Source organism: Poecilia reticulata, linkage group LG2 (assembly GCF_000633615.1).
Source record: "Poecilia reticulata strain Guanapo linkage group LG2, Guppy_female_1.0+MT, whole genome shotgun sequence".
In the NCBI taxonomy this organism is placed as follows: Eukaryota; Metazoa; Chordata; class Actinopteri; order Cyprinodontiformes; family Poeciliidae; genus Poecilia; species Poecilia reticulata.
In genome coordinates this window covers 7453930-7473749 of record NC_024332.1, presented here as the reverse complement: position 1 = coordinate 7473749, position 19820 = coordinate 7453930, and the positions used below count along the sequence as shown (strand labels likewise).

The 19820-nt window shown below is 39.0% G+C and overlaps 3 protein-coding genes across 16 annotated transcripts in view; all 3 read left to right on the top strand.

Annotated features, from left to right (window-relative positions):
* The window catches only part of tmem237b (transmembrane protein 237b), a 5727-nt gene extending 3358 nt beyond the window's left edge, over positions 1-2369 (top strand). For 2 of the 4 annotated variants that reach the window (XM_008424529.2, XM_008424540.2), the window contains 5 exons: positions 592-724; positions 801-992; positions 1748-1993; positions 2081-2202; positions 2296-2369. In XM_008424529.2, coding sequence (XP_008422751.1) covers positions 592-724; positions 801-992; positions 1748-1993; positions 2081-2202; positions 2296-2360 — 758 coding nt within the window. In that variant the 3' untranslated portion in view covers positions 2361-2369. The remainder of the gene's footprint in view (positions 1-591; positions 725-800; positions 993-1747; positions 1994-2080; positions 2203-2295) is intronic. The other 2 variants (XM_008424561.2, XM_008424548.2) reach the window with 2 other exon arrangements.
* A 105-nt stretch (positions 2370-2474) lies between these two features.
* Positions 2475-8293, top strand: cyp20a1 (cytochrome P450, family 20, subfamily A, polypeptide 1). Its single transcript, XM_008424572.2, has 13 exons — positions 2475-3246; positions 3708-3757; positions 4029-4195; positions 4273-4418; positions 4492-4659; positions 4739-4817; positions 5516-5628; positions 5711-5765; positions 5861-5981; positions 6079-6190; positions 6270-6334; positions 7303-7392; positions 7473-8293. Exons 1-13 carry the CDS (start codon positions 3175-3177, stop codon positions 7624-7626), a joined length of 1392 nt encoding a protein of 463 aa, XP_008422794.1. The 5' UTR covers positions 2475-3174; the 3' UTR covers positions 7627-8293.
* Positions 8294-8619: 326 nt separating this feature from the next.
* Positions 8620-19820, top strand: part of abi2b (abl-interactor 2b) — a 16459-nt gene continuing 5258 nt past the window's right edge. For 3 of the 11 annotated variants that reach the window (XM_017303021.1, XM_008424591.2, XM_017303011.1), the window contains exons 1-7: positions 8621-8802; positions 12351-12518; positions 12607-12783; positions 13884-13901; positions 14834-14937; positions 17723-17869; positions 19394-19521. In XM_017303021.1, coding sequence (XP_017158510.1) covers positions 8686-8802; positions 12351-12518; positions 12607-12783; positions 13884-13901; positions 14834-14937; positions 17723-17869; positions 19394-19521 — 859 coding nt within the window. In that variant the 5' untranslated portion in view covers positions 8621-8685. Of the gene's footprint in view, positions 8803-12350; positions 12519-12606; positions 12784-13883; positions 13902-14833; positions 14938-17722; positions 17870-19393; positions 19522-19820 lie in introns of all 11 variants that reach the window. The other 8 variants (XM_008424615.2, XM_008424606.2, XM_008424641.2 and 5 more) reach the window with 7 other exon arrangements.

The following is a 19820-nucleotide window of genomic DNA, read 5'->3' as shown; positions in this document are numbered from 1 at the left end:
ATATATAACTAAAACCTTAAGATACTCCATTAAATCTACAATAGAGATTAAACTGAAGTTTATTCAATAAACTTGTTTTTTTATGCTAAAGGAAGGCCTGCTTCTGTGTTCCACCTATTTTAACTTTTTACTGCCTGAATTTATGTACAAAAATAACAAAAAAGTGATTCTTTTTAAAAATGTTCTTCTATTCTCCTCTGCGCTCACAAATAGCAGGACCAGGCTCAGGAACGAAAGTGAAATTACTGTCATTTTATTACGAGAATAAAGTTGTACCACATTAAGGCGAAATAATACGAGATAAAAGTCAAAATAAAAACAGAAAAAAGTCGTTATCGTTGTGACATTTTTAATTCTCCTAATTAAAAAAAACCTCAGCCTGACCTGATCCCGTGTCGTACACTAGGACAGCAAGTGGAGAAAGAAATAGATTCAATAGTTTTTTTTCTAAATGAATCGACAATCTTTAGCTTCTGACCAAGAAAACGCTTGACAGGTCAAATCAGAGATGTCTCTGTGGAAAGGTTTGAGGTTGACTTTGAGGTTTTTTCAAAAATGTGTTCTTTTTGTTATGGTTATGTTGATGCGCAGAGCGGTTCCAGGCCGCCGAGCGTTCCGACTGGAGGACCACGGGCGAACAGATGGACGGCGTGGCCGAGCTGCAGCACATGCCGCCGCTCTGGACCACCAGAGACGTTTCTGTCCGAGTGCATGAAGGCTTCAGGTGAGGGGAGGGAGAACCTGAGAACTCAACCTTCACCTCTCCTGTATCCTCCTCAATGTTGTTGTTTTTTTGTTAGGGTGTTTGGTCTGTTCTGTCATGGCTTCCTGGCCGGCTACGCCGTGTGGAACGTGGTGGTGGTCTACATGCTGGCCGGCCAACACCTCACCGCTCTGCGCAACCTGCTGGAGCAGTATCACGGCCTGGCCTACCCCTCACAGGCCCTGCTCTACATACTGCTGGCCATCTGCACCGTGGCCTCCTTCGACAGGTGAACCAGGAGAAATCCCTTTCAAAATAAGAGCCTACATTTTACAAAAAGTCACGAGTCACTTAAGAAAATATCTTTATCATAAAAGTGCTTTTATTCCGAAGATATGAGGTTTCTTGCTGTGCCGACTGTATTTATTATAATATATTATACAGAAAAATACAGCAATGTTCCTTTTTTAGAGGAGAAAAAATGAAATATTTGGAAATAATTTTTCAACACCTTCTCAGTTTCTTTTTTTTTTGTCTTATTTTTTTATATGAAAAAAAACCCACTTCATTTTACGGTCATATCTCACGAAACATGTTTTTTTTGTTTTGTTTTTTTTTAAGAGCAAAGAATAGAGAGGAAAAATAGAACAGCACTTTGCAAATGAAAAACTTTTGAATATTTCTCTCGAAAGTTAAAACTTTTCGACTTTTGAAATGTCCATGTTTTCTTTCTAGGAAATCTCTGAGATTAATCTCAAAATTTTTGTGTTTTATTTTTTTTTTTCCAACATGTCTTATGACTTTTCGGACTCATAAATGTCTTTGTTTTTGCTAGAAAATTTCTGAGATTAATCTCAAAATTTCGGAATTTTTTCAGCAGAAATTCACTCCTCCTGTCTTCTGTCTGATCCTGATTCGCCATCGTACAAGCATGAACCACATGTTTTGATCAGATCAGGAACAATCTGTCTGATGTACACCAAAATATGAACCTACTCCTCAGAATTGATGATTTATTTTTTGTTTTTGGCTTTCTGTTGTCAGGGTGAACCTGGCTAAAGGTCCGGTGGCTCTGCGGCAGTTCATCACTCTGGATCCAGTGGCTCTGGCTTCGTTCTGTAAATCCACATCCGTTCAGAGATTATTGATCCCTGTTGTTTCTGTTTACTTTAATCCCACACTGTTTTTTTTCCCCCACTCAGTGTATTTCTCTGCGTTGATTCTTTCTCTGAGTCAGCAGATGACCAGCGATCGGATCAACCTCTATGCGTCCTCCAACACAACGATATGGTGCGACGACGCAGATAATCCTGACGTTACGAAGCAAAACATAAGGCCAGGATTACATTCCTCGGGTTTCATCTGTTCTTGCTGCAGGCCTGCGGGGTCGGAGCACCAGATCCTCCACCCGTGGGTGACCATCAACCTGGTGGTGGCTCTGCTGGTGGGCTTGGCGTGGATCTTTATCGCCACCAGGCCGGAGACGGACTACACCGAGGGTGAGAAAGACAGATGACGCTGGAAAACTGTTAGAATTCCAGTGAAATCCACTGTGAGATCACAGATTATGTTGTGTTTTCTGTTTTCTTTAGGTTATCTGAGGGCGATGGAGGTTGAGCCGGCAAGGCCGGAGGACAAATCAGAAATTACCAGCTGAAAAAAAAAAAAAAAAAAAGGAGCAACTGTTAATTTCTTCTTGCTGCAGCTTTGTTGACATCTGTGATTGTATTAGAGATTATTATTTTTGGTATTTTTCTAATGTGCTTGTCTCTTAAAATATAGAGTTTAAAGTAATCCAACAATGACTCTTCTTTATGTCTGATAAAATATGACATTTATGAAATAAAATCCACTGAACAGATGTCCAGATGCATTTTCTGGGATCATTGAAATAAAACCAACTAATAACATGTTTTTTTATTATTATTATTACTATTTATTTACTCATTATAAGAAACAAAGCTCTATCATAGTGAAAACAGACAAAAATTACAATATTTAAAGATTTCATTTTTATACATATACTTACAAATATAAACTGAGATGGTCAAGTATATTATGACGTTATTTTCGTAATATTAAGATTTCATTCTAGAAATTGTATTTTTATTTGTGTGGCCCTAATACTCCATAATATAGGGATCAAATACTCATTCCACTCCAAGATATCAAGATATTAAAACAAGTTTTTAAGTTGAAATATTTCAAATTGTACAAATAAAATTGTTATGAGTTTTCGATTATTTTTATGAAGACAAAAGTATAATTTGTAAAAAGAAAATTGAAAAATAATTGTTCAAATGTCAAGATAAAAAAACCCCGTAAACTTCCATAAATCCATCGATTACTTTGGTCTTCTTGCCGTGGCTAGGCAGTGTAGTCGCACACAGATATGCAATGTTGACGTGGTAACTCCCAACATTTGGACTCAAACTTCCAAACATACACGAATAAAACGTAACAGCGCCGTCATGTTGGACTTTGCCATCTTCGCTGTCACGTTTGTCATCATTTTAGTTGGAGCTGTTCTCTATTTGTACCCGGTAAGCCCCAGATAGGTCAAAGTTAGTTAGCATTTAGCAGGCTGCTATACATAGGGCAGGCTGCAAACACAAAACACTCGATTTTAAAACATCTACAGATTTTTGCAAATTGCGATGGCTAATGTGTAACAGTTTTACAAATCCAGACATTGTGTAATGTTATCTCATAATCGGCATTCATTTTATTCCACTCGCTACAAATTTAGTGCATAAAGCCACAGTTTTATGAGTTTTGGTTTGCGCAAAAAAAGGTGAAACACGCGTAGATATGAACATTTTCGAACTTGAAAGTGTATAATTTATTAGCCGATTTTTAGAAAGCACAAATATCTGTTCGTATGATAATTTGTTTGTCTTAAAAAGCTTGGACTCCCTTAAACGGAAAATAATAGGCTTAAAATGGACAGCATTCAAATGGAAATCGCCATGATGTGTTCACTTGTTTCTTAACATGTTTTCAGTCTTCCAGAAGGGCCTCTGGTGTCCCTGGTCTGTATCCCACAGATGAGAAGTAAGTTATATTTAGTTTTGTACATATTAGTAATTACTGTTCTACTCTTATGCACATTTAAACAAATTGAAAAGTGTGTTTTTGTCTTTTCATTTTGCTAATTTGCTACATAATCATATGACACAATAAGACATGGACAACTATTTAACTGTACGAAATGGTGCATTTAAATGTATGTTTACCTATTTATTGAGTTAACAATTCTGAAGGGAGCTGCATAAACAACATTTTTTTTATCTTGGTTGTTTTGATTCTTCTTTCCAATCTTTAGGGATGGAAACTTGCAGGACATCATCAACCAAGGCAGTCTGCATGAGTTTCTTGTTAACCTGCATCAGGAGTTTGGATCAGTGGCATCATTCTGGTTCGGCGGGCGGCCGGTGGTCAGCCTGGGCTCTGTGAATCAGCTCAAGCAGCACATCAACCCCAATCACACCAGTAAGGACGTCACACTCAAACTGAGGGTCTTTTGTCTATGCGAATACCTAAACTCTTCACGTTTTTATGATTTTCAGCCGACTCCTTTGAGACCATGTTGAAGTCGCTGCTCGGATACCCCCCGGGCATGGGAGGTGGGCCCAATGAGTCAGTGGTCAGAAAGAAATTATATGAGGGGGCCATCAATAACAGCCTGAAGAACAACTTCCCAGTCATGCTCAAGGTTCGTCTGGATCACTTTAAACGAGACTCGCCTCAAATCAAAGGAGACCCACTGACCAGGAAGTTTTGTCTAGGTGGTGGAGGAACTTGTGGTAAAGTGGAAGTCGTTCCCGGAGGCTCAGCACATCCCGCTGTGTGCCCACCAGCTGGGTCTGGCCCTGAAGACCGTCACCCAGCTGGGTCTGGGCGAGCGCTTCAAAGACGACGCTGAAATCATCTCCTTCCGCAAGAACCACGACGCGGTGAGAATCTGTTGGATTTGTCTTTTCTTTTTTTAATCTGGCATCAAAATTACTTAAGTGTTTGTTCTGATTCTGCCAGATCTGGTCTGAAATTGGGAAGGGCTACATGGACGGCTCCATGGAGAAGAGCTCCAGTAGAAAAGCTCATTATGAGAAAGGTGAGTTCAATCATTGAACTTTGTTGCGATCTACTTTCAATCTGTGATGCTGTTATGACAAAACTTTTGATTGACTCCTTGTACAAAAATCAGGAAGCCGACATCTTTGAATTCTCTGTAAGTTTGGGGGGTTTCCTGATTGGTTTATTTAACATTACTTTGCTTCTTCACCCACATTACTGTAAACTTGAACAGAAAAATTAATTAAAACACACTGTTTGAGTAGGAATGCTGTGCTGTGACGTCTTGCATTGTTGATAAAATTCACAAAAAACCTAACAAATAGCCAAAACAGCAACATGTCGTTTGTAGTTGTTGCGTTTTAGGAGCCGTATTCTCCTAAAACGAGAGTTTATGTTTAAAAAAATGTGAAAACGTATCAAAATTTAGTCATCTTCTGGTAATTTTTGATGGGTTTGAATCTAAATTCAACATGGAGAATCTCATTCACTTTATTGTCAATCCAAATAAATAATAGAGGTTTGGAGACATCTAGTGACAGAGTTGGGAACTACAACTATGTACATTCCAACTATGTACATTCTTTACTCATCTTCAAAACCAGGAGGAGGATTTAGACACAAGATTGGATCTGTTAAATTTTTTTTTGTTCGCAGGATTTTACATTTTATTGTTGTTGTTTTGGATATTTTTCTTTTTGTTTTAACCATAAATGATTTTTTAAAAACCTTTGTCAGCTTTGTCAGAGATGGAATCCATGCTGCTGTCAGTGGTGAAGGAGAGGAAGGCCCAGAGGAAACAGATGGCGTTTGTGGATGCTCTTCTTCAGTCCAGTCTCACAGAACGACAGGTGGAGTCTTTGATAGCTTTAGAAAAAACTTAATGGAGAACCTTATGAAATTGTACTTTTTTTTTGTATTTCTGTGTTTTAGGTCATGGAGGACTGCATGGTCTTCACTCTGGCTGGATGCGTCATCACTGCTAACTGTAAGCGAGGAGTCACCCTGAAAGTAAACTCGTAGCAGAAATTACTGCTTTGCCTCATAAAAAAGTATCCAAAATGAAAAATGCTGTTTCGGCAGTGTGCATCTGGGCGCTTCACTTCCTGTCCACATCCATAGAAGTCCAAGACAAACTCTACCAGGAGTTACAAGATGTTCTGGGTTCTGATCCGGTTTCTCTAGACAAGATTCCTCAGCTCAGGTGAAACCTGTTCCGACCCACTTTTAGTATCATCCTTCGTATGTAGGCTGCATAAGAGAAACAGCTGCTGAGTTTAATCTTGTCTCTCTTTGGGAAGATACTGCCAGCAAGTTCTCAATGAGACAGTAAGGACCGCCAAGCTGACCCCCGTAGCTGCTCGACTTCAGGAAGTGGAGGGCAAAGTTGATCAACATGTGATCCCTAAAGAGGTATCAACTCTGCTCAGGTGTCCAGCTTGTGGCCACAATAGGAGGAAGTGACGGTAACGTTTCATGTATTCACTTTCAGACTTTGGTAATCTACGCCCTGGGAGTAGTCCTTCAGGATGCAGACACATGGAGCGCCCCCTACAGGTTCACCTTTAGTTATTGGAAGAACAAACTAATCTCTGATTCTTAATATGGAAAAACAAAGTACAACTTTGCTGCATCTAAGTGACCACTTGGAATTGTTACTAGCTGTGTTTCCATTACAAATGTGCAAAAAACGTTTTGTATTCAGCAAGTGAAATAAGTTTCTTATTTCCAGTAAATAAGAAACACAGTTAAAATCACACATGAAGACGTTTGCTCATGTGATAAGTCATTTAAAAAACATAATTGTCCTACCGCTTCTTGTTGTCGTCTTTGTCTTTTCTGCCATCACTAATATCCAGTTGTTGATTGTGTGATATGAAACTTTGTGATCCCCCCAAAAAAGTGGTGTGTTTCCAACAGAAACACTGTTATTTTTGGCCTGGAATACCACGTGTGTGTGTGCTAACACAAGACAGAAAGACATCAGTAATGATCTCAGAGAAGCAACTCTTGATGCTTGTCAATCTGTTAGAAATTCAGGGATAATTTCCAAATTATTTGAAGTCTATCATAGCAGAGAAGAGTCCTAAGTGGAAATCTTTTAGGAAAGGTTCCATTTAGAAGTTTGTTCCTAACTGGGTCATCAACTGGAAGGTTTATCTCAAACATGGCAGCAAATCTACAGTAGTGGTTGAAGAAGATTCAAGGTGATTGAAACGTGAAATGCGGCGTTGCAGAAAAAGGAAGGTGTTTAATCCTCAACAAACGGAGGCAATATGGCAAAGAAGAGACAACTACTGAGTTCATGGGGTATACTTCATTTTTTCTGACTATTTGATGAACATACGTTCATTGCCATTCAAGGTGTGACTCAAGGAGTCTTACTCTGGCAACTTCTTTTTCAGAGGTGGTTCTATAAGCTGTTTGCTCAAAGTGTACTTGGTTTATTCCATTGGCAGTATCTACAAATTAGCTTCACTACTGGAGATAATATTGCGCAAATCAAACATTCTTATATTTATCAGGTTTGATCCAGATCGATTTGAGGGAGAATCTGCAAGGAAGAGTTTCTGCCTACTTGGCTTCTCAGGGAATCAAACGTGTCCAGAACTCAGGTAGTTTCACATTTTTATGACTAAGCTTTTGTCAGAAGATTGTGGTTTAATAATTGGCTAAACTGGGTTTTTTTTGTTAGGTTTGCTTACACTGTAGCTACAGTCCTGCTCAGCACTTTGGTGCGACAGCTGAAGCTTCACCAACTGGAAGATCAAGTGGCAGAAGTCAAATCTGAGCTGGTGTCCACACCCAAGGATGAAACCTGGATCACTGTCAGCAATAGAAAAAGCTGAAAATAGTTTATAGTGCCCAGCAACTAAAGCATCATGTTTTTAGAAAACAATCGATTTGAGTGAGAATTTACCAGCAAAGTATTACAGTTGTGGTTTAAAATGAAGCTCTTAATTGAATCGGTTGTAAGGACCAGAGACTTTCAGGACATTTCTAACCTGCAGCCAAATAAATTTCTACTTCATAAATGGGCAAGCTGTAAAGGCAAGAGTTTTATTTTTAAAGGAGTATATTGTAACTAAGACTGACATCTAGTGGCTTTCCAAAATTTGGCCGATCTGTTCGTGAGCAAGAAATTATATCTTTATTAACGATTATGTAAATCATCTATGGAGAAGAAAAATAACTTTACCTTTTCAGCTCTTCCTGTTTCTGGATCTTTTTTTTTTTTAACTAATCATTTTACGTCTTTTTTTTAGTCGTAGAAATATGACTTTCCACAGTTGTCCTATTTTGTAATTATTTAATTAATACAAAATCATTTTTTAAAAATCAGTAGAAACTACCTGAAACATTTTTTTAAACATGATTTGTTTTTGACAGATGTTTATAATATTGGTAATCTTAATTTTCATTGCTGCTTTAGGCCAAATATTAGAGCCTTACAGCATTTGGATATTTCATTTTACTTTTTATGGCCTCTCGTTTAATAAACTTGAACAGAAAATATTGTTTTTGCTGTTGTCTTTTATTTAATTTTACAAAACATTCGTCTATTGATGGGCTTGTAAATTTACATGACTCCGCCTACTTGCTGCTTGATTATTCCAAGCATAGACTAATATGAAGTGAACTGCACATTTTTACAAGTTGGGGAACTGCGTTGGGTAATACTCAAATGTATTACCCAATTTTTAAACATCAATGGAATTTTATAAGAAAGAAATAGAATTGAAAACGATTAATTTTGCATAGTCCATCTCCGTGTGTCAGTGGAAACTTCTATTTCAAACATACATCATCGTGGGAAGCCCTGCTCCTGGGACAGCCCTTCCAGTACCACACGCGGCCGCTAGCGGCGCTGCCGAGCCCTGCATCCCGCTCTGCCAAAAGATGTGAAAATGGCGGAGCTACAAATGCTTCTGGAAGAGGAGATTCCAGCAGGACGAGGCGCTCTCCTAGACAGTTTCACCAACTTGGAAAGAGTAGCGGAATACTGCGAAAGCAACTATGTCCAGGTATGTTATTATAATGCAATTTTTGGTTCAGGTTTAAGACGGGCATCCCTGACTGGACGAGCTGATGCTAGGCTAACTGTTGCTAGCGCTGTTTTATTGCTTTCCTCTGCTATAGGGAAAATGAGACACTCTCAGGGCGTCTGGTTTGAAACTAAATCAACAAGTGGCAGGTTTACTTAAGTGTTATTGACCTTATTAACATGTACAACTATTAGCTTTACATTTTCAACAACGTTATGGTGGGCATGTGTGCTGGAGCTCCGTAGGTCGCTAGCTAGCCACTTTCCCCTCATCAATTAAGGTTGGAAGAAAACAGTAAGAACGATAAATGGGCCGTGAAATCAATCGTCGCGATCAGGCAGATTAGGCAGCTATCGATGAAGGATATGTAGTCTGACTAATCTCTGCTGAGCTGTAGTTGGCAGCAGATAAACCGTTGTGATCACACGACTACACCGCTGATTTAAGATGCAATGCACAACCTTAACATTTATTTAAATGAGTCTATAAAAGGCTCCTAATTCCCTCACGCCTTCTATATCTCAATGCTCATATGACTGTTGCTTTATTGGTGTACTCAAATATTGCAGCAGATATGCATCACAGTTATAGAAGTGAACCGATGGGGGGGAGAGACTGACAGCTGACACAGAGGCCGATTATTATTTTTTTGGTTATTTATCATGGTTTGGCCTCCCAATTGCATCATTCCGGGGACTACTACACGGCTAAGCTTACTTTAAATCAAAGACGCAGGAATTCCAGTCTAATATTGCCGATTTAACCACAACTTTCCAGCATTTATATCTGCTTGAGACAAGCAGAAAGATTCGACAAGGTGTGATGGTGAAATCCTGACATGATCAGGTCTGTCCGGTCTTCCTGGAGACAAGGGGCGTGGTATCCAGCTGTTTGTCCACGCTGCCCCGTCAGGCAGCTGGTATCGCTCTCACATTGCTGTGACAGGAGTGTTAGTCAGGAGAATACTATTAGGATGTGTCACAGCTTCCTCTGGATGTGGGCCAGGTTTCTAGTAACATCATCATCACCAGGGAATGTAGAGCTCAAGTCTGTAGAGAGAGGATGCAGAAATGACATCCATATTCTGAACACATTCACACATTTTTAGATTAATGTCAAAAATACTGTTTTCACTATTTGCACTTATTGTGGTGTTTTGCTTTGACGTATATCTCATAAAATGAACCCTTAGAAATTGTCTGCAGACTGCAGTTCTTTTTGACCTACTTGCATAAGATGTCATTTAAATGATCCAAACCCATTTTTCTTTATTATTTATCACATTATTATTATTATCATTATTATTATTAGTAGGAGCATTGACTTTTCTTTTCTGTTTCTTTGACGGTGGAGGATATTTTCCTTACAACATTTTGACCTAAGCCTGTCACAATACACAATGAAATGAGCTCGATGATTTCTGTTTTATTTATGATTTCGGTTGGGTGGGTTTTTATTTCTGTTTTATTTATTGGTTGTTATATTTATGCCTTGTTTCATGCCAGACTCGCGCAGTCTCTTCCCACCGCCGCAAACAATTCCAATTAGTTTAGCAAACCAAAAACTTTGATATTAGCTAATTCTATATTTTGAATACATCTAATATGCAGTTGAAACATCTATTCTGTTTTCATCTCCATTTTATTACCATTGTCAGGGTTTCCCTGGGTGCATAATGAGCCTGGCGGGCCTCCAGATTTAACTTGTGCCCCCACAAGGCCAAGCTTTGTTTTGTTTTTTTGTTTTTTTAATGTCTGCCATTTTTAAGATGTTATAGTTGGTGTTTAGGTATTTCTACATAGTAATACTTTCCAATTTACTGTCAACCTTTAAAAAGTTTTAACTCAGAAACACAGTAGGTGGTCGTTAGCAAGTTTTTTGGTGGAAACCCTGTTATTGGCATGAACCTGGCTGCTACTAATAACTTTTTTTTTTATTAAACGATTGATTCAATTTTCTATTATTATAAAGAAGCATGTTTTTCTTTGATAAAAATAAAACTCCTTTCTAACCAGTTAGTCTTCATACTCCAACACGCTCTTGTTTACTTTTCCAGTGCTGCTTTATGATGTGATTCCTGATAAATGTGTCTCATTATAGGGAGTGTGTGTCTTACTAGAAGTAACATTAGGTTCTTGCAACAGCTGTCTAGTGGCATCCAGTGGATTTATGTGAACAGATGTGACTGAGATAAACTGATTTTATGCTCTCAGTTTAGCAGAAAAATGTTTCTCAAAGTAATTAAAACMTGGAAGCTAAGCTAAGATTAGGTGGGCCCCTTTTTCAGAGCTCTGTCCTGGAAGGGAAAAATCTTTGTCGTATTGGTAGATTTTTTTGTATTTGTTGTTTGAATTAGAAGTGAAAGTCGGTTTTAGTTCTTTTGATTGAATGTGTTTGAATCTGCTCTGATAGCTGCCGTGTCAGAAACGTTCACTTCCATGTTCTCATCAGCCTGCCTCCAGCAACTCCGTTCAGACCAAATCCGTCTGCTTTGGGAGCTTTATGCGACTTGATTTGGGTTTACTTAACCTCTGTTTTGTTATTTCTACGCTCTCGGCTCGTTTCTGCTTACAAAAGAGCTCACGTACCGTTTATTTCTCGGGTGATTCGTGTTTATCCACACGTTGTCACATGTGTTCATGACTAAAGGCCTTCGAAGTCACTAAAGCCTAATTTATTTCTAGAAAAATTTGTCATTGTGCCCCATAGACTATTGATAATGGCATTAAGACAAAAATTAAAACCAAAAAACTGTATGATTTCCTGTATTTAAGTGAAAGTGACGATAATTTGGTGGAGCACCAATAATTCAGTCCAAATTTTCTTTATTTTGGAAGTATGTATGTCAGTCCATATTATAATAGCAACTTTGTTGCTATATTTAGTAAGTATTCAGACCAAAAAAATCTATCAGAATAGTAACCAAGGCTTTTTAAAGATTGGTGATTGGCCAGAAAACTGCAATCAGTGCACTCTTAATTTTAACTGCTACTTAAAACTTAAATTAAATAAAAAACAAATGCTACAGTTTGTCTAAAGTGCAGAAATGATGTATTTTTTAGTTTATTATTATTTAATAGCTAACTATAAAGTAAAACAAGCTAATATTACCAAGTTTTTGTATTGTATTTTTTTTAAGAAAGAACCACATACCTTCATAAAAAATTATATCAGAAATACTATCAAGCAATTTTCTTAGCATCAGATTTTTAAAGTCAATTTAGAAATAAGACTAAAAGGTGTAACTTTGAACCCCCTGTTGACATTTAAACCTTGCATTTCGACAAGTCAAGTAATTTCACACTTTTCTGTTGGAAGTTTGTCCAGAAATGTTTATACAGGCCACTTGAATTTTCCACATTTTATATAAAATCAAACATTTCTTCAGCTCTTGCCCAAAATGTAACACTTAGACAGTCATACCGTAAACATAAACTCATCTGATTTGTTGTTATTGTACCGACTTGTATGGAAATTTAACACAATTGTTACAGCTAACCGTAACGTCTAAATGCATGTTTGTTCAGTCTCCAGACAAGCAGAGGGCGCTGGAGGAGACCAAGAACTACACTACCCAGTCCCTGGCCAGCGTGGCCTACCTGATCAACACGCTGGCCAACAATGTGTTGCAAATGCTTGACATCCAGGCGTCGCAGCTGCGCCGCATGGAGTCCTCCATCAATCACATCTCGCAGGTACCAGCGGATCCGGCGCACAAAACGTGCCGCCGTTCACAGTTAGAGTTCAGGTTCAGTGGTTTAATTACTGCCTCACGTCCCTCAGACAGTGGACATCCACAAAGAGAAAGTAGCACGGCGAGAGATCGGCATCCTCACCACCAACAAGAACACCTCCCGCACACACAAGATCATCGCCCCGGCCAACCCAGAGAGGCCCGTCCGCTACATCCGCAAACCCATCGACTACAGCTTGCTGGACGACATGGGCCACGGAGTCAAGGTGCTCACTGTTTTTTTTACTTCTGTAATGTTCAGAATACTTGAAAACGTATTCCTAACTAAAAGGAACTCAAATCGTTCAATCAAATATGTTTTGGGGTGATTTTAAGCTTATTGTTTATGCTTTTACTTTATTAGACTTGAAAAATGTGACGTATGAATAGGATATAGTGCAAAAATTACAAAACTTACCAAGTATTTTTGGTCTATTTTTCTAGTGCAAATATTTTTGGTACACTTGAAATAAAGCAAAACTAACTCAGAAGTAACTTGTCAGCTTATTTTAAGATGATAATTTCTTAATATTTATGAAATGGTCCTAGTTCCAGTGTCAATTATCTCACTTATAATAAGACATTTCCCGATGTTTCGACTTTCATATCATAATAACGAGATAAACAATTCATATAACATAATTCTGTCAAAATCTACTTTTGACTTTTTAAATTACTGACTGGAATCCCAGTGACACAAACACATTCACACTATTTTGTCCACTCTATCAAAAAATGTGGCTAAATAACATTAAGTGGAATTTTGCACTGAAAATGTTTAGGAATCCTGATGAACTTTGATTTTTCTAACAATGTTTGCTTTCCTTAAACAAAGACATTGGAGTTGTTTCTGTGTGAAAACGTGACTTTTCTGAATGAAATTGTGTTTTTGTTGATGCAAAACAAAAAAAAAGAATAAATCTAATGTAGAGGACATAAAAGGTCAAACATAAGAGAGCTCTCGGGTTTCACTGCATTTCTGAGTGAAGTAATGGAAGAAAAAAATCAATAAGTCTGTCTTTTTCGCCAGGAAACTAAATCTAAAGTCTGTCACCTGCTGCTGGCTACAGATTTCTGTCCTGCTATTTTCTCAAATAATAACATATTAAAAGTGGTTTGTTCTGGTTGTGTCTTTGTTTCCCAGAAGTGGGGAAACAAAAGCACCGAAGATCGAATTCCTCAGATCTGAACAATAAGCTATTGTTAGCAGCTTTTCAGAAAACCAGCTTTACTGTTCTTTCTCCAACTAACCCCCTGATTTCTTCCTGTCTCTCTCTCTCTTTCTCTCTTAATGCTTGCCAAAATGTCTCTTTGTTGTCAACTCTAGTGGTTGCAAAGGTTTAAGGTAAGAATTTCAAAGTAAAAGCCTGACATGAGGTGGGGATTGTTTTGCTTTCAGGGTGCATCAGTGGATTGGGTTGAATTGCAATGGGAGTGGCTTTTGTTTCTGTTTCTCTTTTTTTCAGTTTTTAATCACCACTTTTACTGTTGAGCATCTATTCATTCCTATTCATAATCAGATAAGATGACATTAGAAAGTGGAAACTTAATTTGTCACAAAACGACATGAAGTCGATCTGTGACAAATCTGCTGAAATTTCAGTGCATCTGTTGTTTGATGTGTGAAGCTCTTTCAAGCCTTAAAATTCTTTAAAAATCCTTAGTTAAAGAGTTTTTTAAAAAATACTAGAACGTAAACCTCCAGCTACTATTGGTTGCTGGGGTAACAGAAAACCAGGCTAAAAAAAGAGAGAAATCTTCAGGTAACAGTTGTCTTCTGGTTTAGAACCATGATGGATTAATTTCAGCAACTTCAACCTCAATCGTCAGACCCTTCAGTGTTCGGCCAACGTCATGGCCTGAAGATGTCAGCAGACCTTTTGAATCTGAAACAAACGAGGAGATCTTGAGATTCCCCATCCAGAAAGTCTTCTTCTCCTTGACCATAGCATGAGATCCTGTCCATACACAATACAAACACTATCCCACACTGGGGACAAGTGTTTGCTGGGAATATGAACATAGCTCTTTAGGACAGCCTACAAAAACTTCCTTGATTCCAGCTGAAAGTCCTCCATCATCAATCATCTCGTTGTCTCCTCTTCGGCTATTTAGCTGATGATTTTCTGATCTGTTCTCGGTAGAAAAAAAGAGAAGCATGCCACTTGTGGTGTTATGAAATTCAGTTGTTGCTTCTTGTAGTTAATGTCATTGCTGTTTTATTTTTTTAGGTGCTATAGCTATAACAGGTGTTCACACCTCTGTCCTCCCTCACAGGCCAGCGCTCAAAACATGAAAACCGGAGGAAGCGCCCTGCCTCGCACCAACCCCCCCACACAGAAGCCCCCCAGCCCACCTATGTCAGGGAAAGGGACCCTTGGGTATGTAAGCCACAGGGGGTTTGTTTTGGGTTTTTAAACCACTTTTTTGGGGCGTGCAGACCCCAAGAGTTGATCTGTGTTTTACTTTCAGAGCAGGTTGGACCGTGTGTGAGTCGGGATTAACAATACATAAGCTTGGCTGACATTATTGGCCTTTCTCAGGTCACCATTAATAAAACATCAATGTCAGTTCATGCATTAATAATAGCTGCATGTTACCTTGTGGAGACTTGCTGAACTAAAATTTCTCTGTTGACTTTAGAATGGTTTTGAACCAAATACTGAAACTGTATGATATGGAAATGTATATTCAGACATTTTATCTCTTTTTGTACATAGAAATTAGTCTAACAGTAGAGAAGTAGCTTCTCTCTGTGATCAATTTTATATCAGAAAAGTCAAATATTCCTTTGTGATGTTGGATAGATTCTTACTTGGGATCTCTGTCTTTTGACAAAAAATCTGTTGCTGGCTTTTCATCAACATTTTAGGACTTGATGGCATCAATCAGTTTTTTTTTTTTTTGGTGTAACTTGAGACAAAAACAGTAGAAATGCTGGGTGGTTAGAACGATTCATAACATTTGAACCTGCTCTTAATTTATTGGTAAATGATTTTTGCAGATTTTGAAGCCAAGACATCTGGAAGTACGGAAGCTGTGTTGGGTCATGAACAAATGGAAAAGATTTTTCTCTTTGGCTTTTTGCATTTTGGCTTCATATTAAGTTATTAAACAAGTGTAGGAAGAGATCATTTCTTATGTTATGAGGCTAATCAAACATTTCTTCACTTTGGGAATATCTTTGGGAAATGGTTGATATTTTTGAATGAAAATTTCTTCTTTCTTGGGGGGAATAAGCCATCAGAAGTTGGACTTGTTTTGAGTTTCTCACAGCGGCTGAAGGTTGCACATGCTCTGTTCTGTGTCCTAACTCATCCAAGGCGTGTTTATCCCTCAGGGGTTCGACCTGCGCTGCTCGTAACTTTGTGTTTGTTTTGTCTCTGCGTGTGAAAAAGAAGCTTGTATTTGTACCCTGCAGTTGTTTGTTGAGAGGTCCAGTGTGTCCACACCTTCATATCGACCCACAGAGGTGTGTGTTTGTCCCTTCAAGATGCATATCAATCATCCATGATGCATCTAAGCTTGTGAAAAATCTCCTCGGATTTTTTTTTTTACATTTATTTTCCACCTTTTCGTTTGTGTGACCACTCCAAGCTGCTACGCATTCCTCATAAAAAATGTTCTTGTCATCCAAACGCAGAGAGAGGCTCTGATCACTGAATCTTTGTTTCCTCATGTTTAAAACTCATCAGAGCTGCTGTTGGACTAAAGATGAAACAGTTTTTGCTCACAATCAAAGCAAAAAGATATAATTTGGTTGCATCTTTTAAATAATAATAATAATAAAAATAAATAAAAAAGCGTGGTGACAGAGTAACTCATTCACTGAGTTCACTTTAATAATTGGTAAAGTTATTTAATAGAAAATAAACTACAACTTGTACACTCTCAGATCAGAAGTCGAGTCGGATACGACTTGGGAGCAGCTTATTGAGGGACACCCAAATATTTGACCCAATAGTTTAGTTGAATTTTGGAGCGTTTGCTCTGACAGAACCGGTGGAACTGGGTCGGGTTTGTAGGCCGCCCTGCTCACACACACCTTTCCAGATCTGCTCAGAGATTTCCTCTAAGGCTTTTTGATATGAGTGGATGATATGACCTTAAAGTTGTATCACAATATTTTGGGATAACGATAAAAGCGACAATAGGAACTATTTGCTACTTTTTTAGGTTGTAGCACCACAACCACAAATTCTGCTTTTGAGAAACAGCCATTTATATTATGCTTCTTTACGTGTATTACATTACATAAAGAGGTGTGATTTGTATCAGTGACTGAATTTGATCATATTTTCAAATTGGTAGTTTCATTGAATGTACAGTGGAGGTAATAGTAAAACTAACAGCACAGATAGTTTTAGGGGATTTTAAACATTATTAATTGTAATTTATTGTGACAATAAATCAAGATTTTTATCACGATAAGAAAATTATCTCTATAAATGATAAACAGTACAATAAATGCCCATGCCTACGTTTTGATGGCCGCTCCAAATCATTGACCCTCTTATTGTCTATTTGAAAGATGCATAAAATAGAGAATAAAAATCACCAGCAATTATTGTCTCTCTCCTCTGACAAATTATGTAACATAAAAACAAGTTTCATTTTAGCTTCCTTTATGCCTTCATAGAGGTGAATTTCACTTAAAGAAAAAACTGGAAAACATAATTACGGCAGGATATACAAGGAAATAAGTAGAATATTGTCCCGCAAAGCGTAAAGTCAGGTGTAACAGCAGAAGCGGATCTAAAGGTTCACACAACAAGTTATTTGTGTTAAAAACAATAAGATTAACAATAATAACAATATACTGACTCAACCTACCATTAACTCTCCCGTTTCAATGCTTCATTCAGAGACCAGGAAGCTAACTCTTCTAGATGTTTAAGTTGCTCCATGTCGTTTCCAACACTCACCAGAGAATCTTTAGTTTATCAAAACTGTCTCAATCTGATCACGACCGAGAAGGAAAAACTGCTCCATGTTTCTCCACCAACAGCAGTCACCTCACCTGTTTACCATCTGTCATGTCATTTTTTTTAAGTTTGCACTTTGTTTCTTCCTCCCCTCCTTCCCTCCTCCCCCCCAACACTCACCCTTGAATGCATCCCCCCACCCTCCTTCACCCACCCCTGGATTCCTCCTAACCCCTCACAGGCGCCACTCCCCCTTCCGGACGCTTGAGCCGGTGCGTCCTCCCGTTGTCCCTAACGACTACGTCTCGAGCCCGACGCGCAACACGGCGCCCCCCCAGCAGAGTCCCGCACGCACTGCATCCGTTAATCAGAGGAACCGCACGTACAGGTACCCCCTCACTCCCCCTCGCCCCGCCTTCTGCTTCCCAGCATGCCTCTGTACTCTTTAAACTTTAAACAAGCCCCCTTTCTGCCCCCCTACCCCCGCTGCCAGCTTCTGAAAACCTTTCTTCTTCTCTGAAGCGGCTCTCCACAGAAATCTTTTTGATGAGCTTTTGTCCTTCCAGACGCTCTCTGTGAAACTGCTGTCTGCTCTGGGGAGAAACACAAACCCAGTTTGAATCTGTGCCCCCATCTGTTGCTCACAAACTATTCCAGTCTGTAAAGACGAGAAAATCTTCCCCTGACTTTCCTCTGAATTTCTCTCCATCTACATCTCTTCATCTCTCAGCAGCTGCTTTTCCGTTATAAATGTGCACAAATGTCAAAAAACCGACACAATTTTGCAATTGAGGTGTGTCCACTAAATAAGTAACTCAATGAATATCACACGAGGAAGTTTCTTTACAGAATAGGTCATTAAAAACCACAGCAACGAAATAAAAACAAACCATGTTCCTCCCACTTCCTGTGTCGTCTTTGTCGTTTCCACCAGTAGAAACATCCAGCTGTTGATCATGAGTCATGTGATGCGAATAAAAGTATTTATGTTGCAGTTTTGTAACAGACATCTGTTCCCATAAGTCCGAAAACCACCAAAAACTTTTTTTTTTACAGAAAAACAAGTTTGGTTTGATTTTGTTTATTTTTAATCTCCGTGTTTTTATTAAGCAACCTTATTTCTGTAATCTGTTGGCTGATGGAGACGCAGCTACTGAGCAAATAATTGTGCAATTTGACATAAAATAAATTTGCTAAATGGAAACACGCTAATTTGAAAAAAAATATTTTCACTTTTTGGTGAAAAGATTTGGTAATGGGATGAGGCGGGTTTATGTCGCAACACTGCAAGTCACATGACCAACAGCTGGATGTTGCCACTGGCGCAGAACATGAAGAATACAACAGGAAATAAATAAAGAATGATGGTTTTTAATGACTTACTGCGTGAACTAACTTATTCACGTGTGATTTTTAACTGTGTTAGAAACACCACAATAACAAGATTGTGTTTTATCGACATTCCCGTTAATGTTATCAAGAGTTTTGCGTACATTTGTAATGGAAACGCAGCTCTTCACCGTCTTCCTGCTTTTCACACACTCTCATGTGTGTGTGTGTGTGTGTGTGTGTGTGTCTTCTGTTGCTACAGTGTCTCCTGTGTTGTTTGTCCTTATTCAGGCATCCAGCTGCTTTATTTATTGATTTAACTTGTCAGTCATTTCAGAGGCTCACACTAACACATCGATGCTTCTTGAGGGTGCCACTTTAAGAGAATGTGGAAAAACATTTTGCCTCTTAATGTTCTGTTGAAATGGCTAAATACGTTTTGAATAATTACACAATTTGCTGCTTAAACGATTATTTCATTCGTCACAAATATGTTTGTGTGAAGAAGAAAACAAGCCGGAGTGTGCTTCGCATTGTGTGTGTGAGTGTGTGTGGGTTCTGACGCGCCTTGCCGCCCCGTCRGCAGCAGTGGGAGCAGCGGAGGAAGCCACCCCAGCAGCAGTCGCAGCAGCAGCCGAGAGAACAGCGGCAGTGGCAGCGTGGGCGTGCCCATCGCCGTGCCGACGCCTGCCCCGCCCACAGTATTCCCAGGTAACCCTAGGCTTCCTTTATCCTCCACAGCCGGAAACTAACTGAACTAATCCGAGCGTCGGGTTGTACTTGGGATCTGCTGTTCTTCCCCTCCCTCACCTATCTTTTTTTTGTTTGTTTGTTTGTTTGTTTCCTTCCTTCTTGACCTTTAACCCCCTCACTTATATCCATCAGGTTCAGCCCCTCTCCCTCCTAACACGACCAAATCTCCCCCTAACACTGCCACCACCCCCGGGCCACTTCCTTCTGTCCTAGACGGCCCACAACAGGCCCCTAACCAATCTGTAGAGATCCCGCCT